The sequence below is a fragment of the Phodopus roborovskii genome, unplaced genomic scaffold (assembly GCF_943737965.1).
Source record: "Phodopus roborovskii unplaced genomic scaffold, PHOROB, whole genome shotgun sequence".
Taxonomy (NCBI): Eukaryota; Metazoa; Chordata; class Mammalia; order Rodentia; family Cricetidae; genus Phodopus; species Phodopus roborovskii.
The window spans coordinates 194,620-200,957 of record NW_026126555.1 but is presented as its reverse complement, the minus strand read 5'-3'; the positions used below and the strand labels follow the sequence as shown (position 1 = coordinate 200,957).

The following is a 6,338-nucleotide window of genomic DNA, read 5'->3' as shown; positions in this document are numbered from 1 at the left end:
TTAGTAAAAGAAGGCATGAAATTAGTAAACTTTACTACAGGTATGCATGAAATTCAGAAAAGAATATGGGCATAATTAAAACAAGAAAAGTCCTACTCCACTAAATTAGAACACATAAAATCACTGGATGCATTTCTAGAATCATCCTATATAAATATTTAAACCAGATAAAATAAGTGATTTAAACTTATTTAAAACTAGAAGCAAACTTGAAACAGTAACACAAAGTCTCCCAATGATAATGTGTTTACCACTCTAAGATAACAGTGGGAAATGAGGGAATGGGGCTGATAAATATTGTGAATTAAGTTCTCACATAATAGCCACGTTTATTCTGAGCATCATCCAATTTATACTCAGAGGATTAAGTAGTCACGTGCATAGACACAAGTGCAAGTGACATGTGACAGGCAAGTTATATGTGTCAAAACAGCCAAGTATATTTGTGTGTGTGTGTGTGTGTGTGTGTGTGTGTGTGTGTGTGTGTGTGCTTGTATGTATACAATCACTCCTCTGTAAAAATAATGAAATGAAAATTTCAGGACAATATATATGGCCAGATAAAAATATATTCCCAGATCAGCCAGGTTCAAAAAGTCAAATGTTGTATGTTCTCATAATATGGAACCCTATCTTTGAAGGTTCTGTATGCTAAACAGGGCTACACTTGGAAGCTGTATAATTAGAAATGAAGCATTGTGGATGGACCTATTGAGCGAGAAGAGACTGAAAATACAGTATGGAAGGGGAAAGCTGAAAAATATCTAAACATGGAGGTGTTAGGATGTGGGGAAATGAGAGGTAAATGCTTCATCAAAATGAGGATTAGGTAAAGACACTATATTAACTCATCATTTTGCCACCTGAGTAAAATATGATTGGAGGAGACAATAGACCAAAGTTGACAAAAAAATAACAGTGGGAGAATGAACTAAAATTTCAAGTGGATATGAGAGTAAAGGGTATGTGAGGGCAAGGCATAAGGTGTGGGTTAACCAAAACTAAAGATCCATGAAGAAGTATGTGGAAATCCACTAATTGAATTTAAAATATATACTAAAAAGAGTATATGCAGAGGAAAATGGAAAATGTTGAAATGCTGCTTGGAGAATCCTTTGGACTTTGAATATAACTTCAAGAACCAGATACATTATTTGTAATAGCAAGAACCTGGAAACAACCTAGATAACCATCAACTGAAGAATGGATAAAGAAGATGTGGCACATTTACACAATGGAATACTACTCTATGAAAAAAAAAAATACAATGGAATCCTGAAATTAGCATGCAAATAGGTGGATCTTGAAGAAACCATCCTGAGTGAGGTAACCCAGTCACAAAAAGAGGAATATGGTATGTACTCATTCATATATGGATTTTAGACTTAGAGCAAAGGATCATCAGCCTATAACTCACACCACCAGAGAAACTAGGATACAAGGAGAACCCCCCAGAGAGGGGAAAGGGACAAGATCTCCTGAGCATATAGGAATTGGGGGAGGGGGCAGTGAGTGGAGATGGAGCTAGGAGAAAGAGAAGGGGAGGAGAAGAAAGCACATGGGACTAGGAATATAGAGTCAGGGGAGGAATAGACAAGAGAAATAAAAAGAGAGATACCATAAAATAGTGAGCCCTTATAGTTTTGAAGAGAACTGACTCTAGAGACATGTCTAGAGAATTACAAGACTGACCCCTACTATCAATTTGAGCAACAGTGGAAAGGCTAACATAAATGCCGTTCCCTGATAATGAGACTGATGACTAAGTTATCTACCATCATGGAGTCCTCATTTAGTAGGTGACAGAAACAGAAACAGACACCCATAGCTAAACACTGAGCCAGACTGGAATCCAGATACAGAGAGGGAGGACAAGACCAGGCTATAGAAACCCACTGTCAGAGACAGCTGACCTGAACAAAGAGGAGCAAATGGACCCCCACACTGATACTTTGGAAACCAGCATTGGAATGACTCAGACCCCCTGAATATGGGTCCCAGAAGTCCTCGGCAATCTAAGGGACCTCTGACAGTAGAACCAGGATGTATCCCTGGTGCAAAAAAGGACTTTGGGAGCAAATTCCTCATGGAGGGATAATCCCTTAACCTAGAGGCAGGAGGGCAGGCCTAGTTCCTACTCCAAATGACTTGACATATTTTCTTGACGCTTGCTGGAAGATATCACCTTCCTTGTGGAGTGTGTGTGTGTGTGTTTTTGGGGGGATGGAATGGGAGGATGGTTGAGATTGCATGGGAGCAAAGGAGAGAGGGAGGGAGGGAAAGAGAGGGGGAGGAAGAGGGGCCTGAGTTCAATATGTAAAATAGTAAAAGAATAAAAATAAATACGTAAATGAGCGAAAAAAAAAAGGAACCGGGTGTTGAATACTTGCCTATGAACTACTTACTGATCAAGAAGCAGAGACACCCACAACAACACAAGCTTTTGCCAAAGCTTCTTGTTGCACAAAATAACTAAATGCAAAGATCATATTTCTAAAGACCCCACACATTTTGGTGGCAGAACATTGATTAATCAATGCAAAACTGACCAGTAAACTCCCTGTTGGCAGGTTTTCATATTGTGGGCCCTTAGATGTGAAAGGCATCAGTGATTTTACCCGGTCATGGACTTTCAGTGATACTGTACTAATGAACTGAGAAGTAAGATGTTTCCACTTCTGCTATGGTGGCATGATGGTTATGAAAGCAACCAACCACATTTTGATTGGATTTGAGACCTGTTTCATATGAGGGATTTGATATCACATACTATTTAAGCCTTGTCAAATGCTCATTTCTAAGGAAGTCAAAGGCCCTAGTTACAGAACCTGTCACTGATGTCTTCATCAGTGGTCGTGTTATCAACCTAATTCTTGTTATTTATATTGTATTCATAGATTTGTCCTGCTTTCAACATCAGCCAGAGAAGACATTTTTTTTTTTTTTTTTTTTTTGCAGAAAGTAGTACTTAATGCATAGACATATAAACCTGTTAAAGTGAAAAGAAAAATTACTCTTAGTCTTAAGCTTCAGTTGGGTTACCTACAATAAGTTCCCATTACCCAAGGCTCAGGGAGTTTTGAGGTTTAAAAAAAAAAAAAAAAACCTTCAAAAATCTGACTGTGGGATAATTCCTGGAAATACTCTTTTCTGAACATGACATGACTGGTGAATATACCAACTCCTGTCACTTGTGTGGTCTACATAAGAATGGCATAAGATTAAGTCAGTCAGATTTTTCATATTTTTGAGGGGAGGGCTCCCAAGGACTCTCCTCTACTCAAGTAGCTGTTGGCAATTCATCGCTGCCAAAGTAGGAGAATCACTTTTGATTGGAGTCCTGACTGCTGAACATTTGGTCATATTCCAGCTGGTAGCTGCACAGCCGTGAACATATGAGTAGCACTAACAGACTCACTGGGCTAACAGTATTTTTTTAAGGCCGTGAACTCTAGAAGGAGGCAGACTAATAAATACCAGGTGACATTGGTGAGGGCTAGTCATGTGCATAAGATTTCTTAAAATTTTCAAAGTTTTATTGAAACTTTCAAAGACTGAATGAAAAGTTGTCAAGCAATGAAGAATTTCATTTTGGTGCATTAATGATAAAAGAAATATTCAATTTAACCCCTTGGCTTTGGGAACATTGCTGAGAAAATAGATCCTAGCCAATGTTTTTTAGAAAGCAGCTCAGAGTGTATAATTGAAATGTAATTATTTACTTATTTATGGCAGCATAATTTTTCTACCATTGTTCCATTTTGCTCTCTTTTCATGAACTATTGTTTTGTTCTCTCAAAACAGATTCTGCTGAGGAGCCCACTGAGCTAACTATAATGAGTAATTATAAATAAAGCCATTGGTTGTTATGATGATGTTTAAAAACTTATTTTAAGAAAATATTTTTGTGTTCCAAAGTAAAAATCAAAATTCCTGAACACCTTCAGACATGTTTGTGGGACCTAAGTTTTTCACTGAGCATTAGCAATCCAAATTTGTCATTTCTTAAAGACTTGAGTGCACATAACCTTACTGAAATAACAGGGAAGAATAAATTCATTGGTGTCAATGCAAACATTCCTGACTTCAGACAAGTGACAACCCCAACAACCCGTGGGGTTCAGGAGGGAAAACACTAGAACCAAAACTGGATCCTAAGGCCAGACTTCCTCACTGGCTTAGATGGGTAGGACAGAAGTGGTAATTGCTTCAGGGACCCTTGCCAGACTTGAAAAAAAATCCTGGAACAGTCAACAGTCAGTTAGTGCACACACAGGTCACTGCATTGTGCTCTCACAGACTCACCAGGCAGGGGGTTTCCCTTCCCTAGCCTGTTCCCTCAGCATCCAGGTGACTAAGACACATGGACTAAGGACTTAATCAAGATATTTGTAGGGTATTAAACATTTCACAGATATTAAATATACAACTCGAACACAAAATCTAAAATGAGCAAGTTCTTTCATCCAATGCTGATATTCAGATACAAACTTTAAGTATTAATTTATTTTTAAAGGACTCGTACAGTTGTGTAAATTTGTAAGAGCGTTGTACGTCTGGCAGGAAAAAAATTATACTTCCCAATCACTTTGAGTCCATCTACATACATTTGTGGAGTATTATAGAAGGACCAAACTCCTCATATTCTCTTTTGGTAATACATATCTGCCTGAAAGTGGGCAGTGAAGCCAGGATGGAGCCACCAATCCAAACTGAAATCTTTCCATCTTTGGAGGGAATGCTCTTTACCTTAAATGTTATAGGTGCTAGGGCCATGAGTTCCTTTTGCATCCTGTCATTAATGCCTGGGAACATGGTGGTGCCACCAGACAACACAATGTTGCCATACAGGCTCTTGTGGATGTCAACATCACACTTCAGGATGGAACTAATTGTGGTTTTGTGGATGCCACAACACTTGATACCCAGAAAATTGGGCTGGAAAAGTGCCTCTGGGCACTGGAACTGCTCCTTGCTCAGAGTGATGATTTGGCCATCAGGTAGCTTGTAACTCTTCTCTAAGCAGGAGTGTTCAGCAGTTGCCATTTCTTTTTCAAAATCCAATGCAACATAGCATAGCTTCTCCTTGATGTCACGGACTATCTCCCTGGAGGCAGTAGTATTGAAGGTATAGCCCCGCTCTAACAAAATTTTGATTAGGTAGTCGGTTAGGTCCCTGCCAGCCAGGTCCATACGCAAGATGGCATAGGGAAGGACTTGGCCTTCGTAGATGGGCACAGTATGTGTGACCCCATCACCAGACTCAACGGTCATGCCTGTTGTTCGGCCAGAGGCATATAGAGATAGTGTCGACTGAATGGCCACATACATGGCCGGGGCTTTGAATGTTTCAAACATTATTTGCATCGTATTCTCTCTGTTAATTATTGGGTTAAGTGGGGGCTCGGTTAGGAGCAGTGGGTGTTCCTCGGGAGCCACACGCAGTTCATTATAGAAGGTGTGGTGCCAGATCTTCTCCATGTCATCCCAGTTGGTGACGATGCCATGCTCAACAGGGTACTTCAGGGTCAGGATACCCCTCTTGCGTTGGGCCTCGTTGCCTATGTAAAAATCCTCATCATCGATGCCCAACATGATTCTCTGGTAGCGGGGCCGCCCTATGATGGAGGGGAATACGGCCCTGGGGGCACTCTCACCAGCAATGCCAGCTTTGCACGTTCCAGAGCCATTATCAATAACAAGGGCTGCTGCAGTTTCTTCTTCCATTGCCATTGCATTAGGGAACATAGGGCAGCCTAGAGATAGATGTTCAGCATAGAGCAGAGGGAAAGAGTAGGCAGGAGTAAAAAAAAAAAAAAATGAGGTGTAAACTGTTGATGAAATATTTACTTCTTATAAAAATACTAATTGGTATTTCAATATGTCAATAGTGCAACACTGTATACACATACCCACATACGAAAAGGGAACAGCTATTATTTTCCATGAGGGTGTCTTAGTGTTTAATGATTCCTAACTATTTTTATTTATTGGACAGAAATTTATTTCAGTCTTTCATCATAAAATTTTCTACTGTGCTGGTGGGCAATCATTTAAATCATTCTGATAGGAGCATACTTTATTTTACTCAATATTGATGTGTGCCTGTAAGGTTTGGGTATCACTTTTCAAGTAGGAAATAGTAGTTGTCGGCTAGAGGTTTTCTGTAGGAAATGCCATGTCCCAAACAGAAAGTCATAAGTTAAGGTCACTCTGAAGCACAAAGTGGGAAGAGCATGAAAGGCGGTGTAGTTAAGAGATGAAGAAAAATACCAAAAGGCGTAGCTATAGCTATCACTCTATTAAAACTATCATGGTTAGGATATCACTAGTTACTT

At 39.6% G+C, this 6,338-nt stretch overlaps 1 protein-coding gene across 1 annotated transcript; it reads right to left on the bottom strand.

Moving 5' to 3' along the window:
• Positions 1-4,599: 4,599 nt before the first annotated feature.
• On the bottom strand, positions 4,600-5,848 carry LOC127234396 (uncharacterized). The gene has a single exon (XM_051201302.1). It carries the CDS (start codon positions 5,746-5,748, stop codon positions 4,600-4,602), a length of 1,149 nt encoding a protein of 382 aa, XP_051057259.1. The 5' UTR covers positions 5,749-5,848.
• Positions 5,849-6,338: the final 490 nt, after the last annotated feature.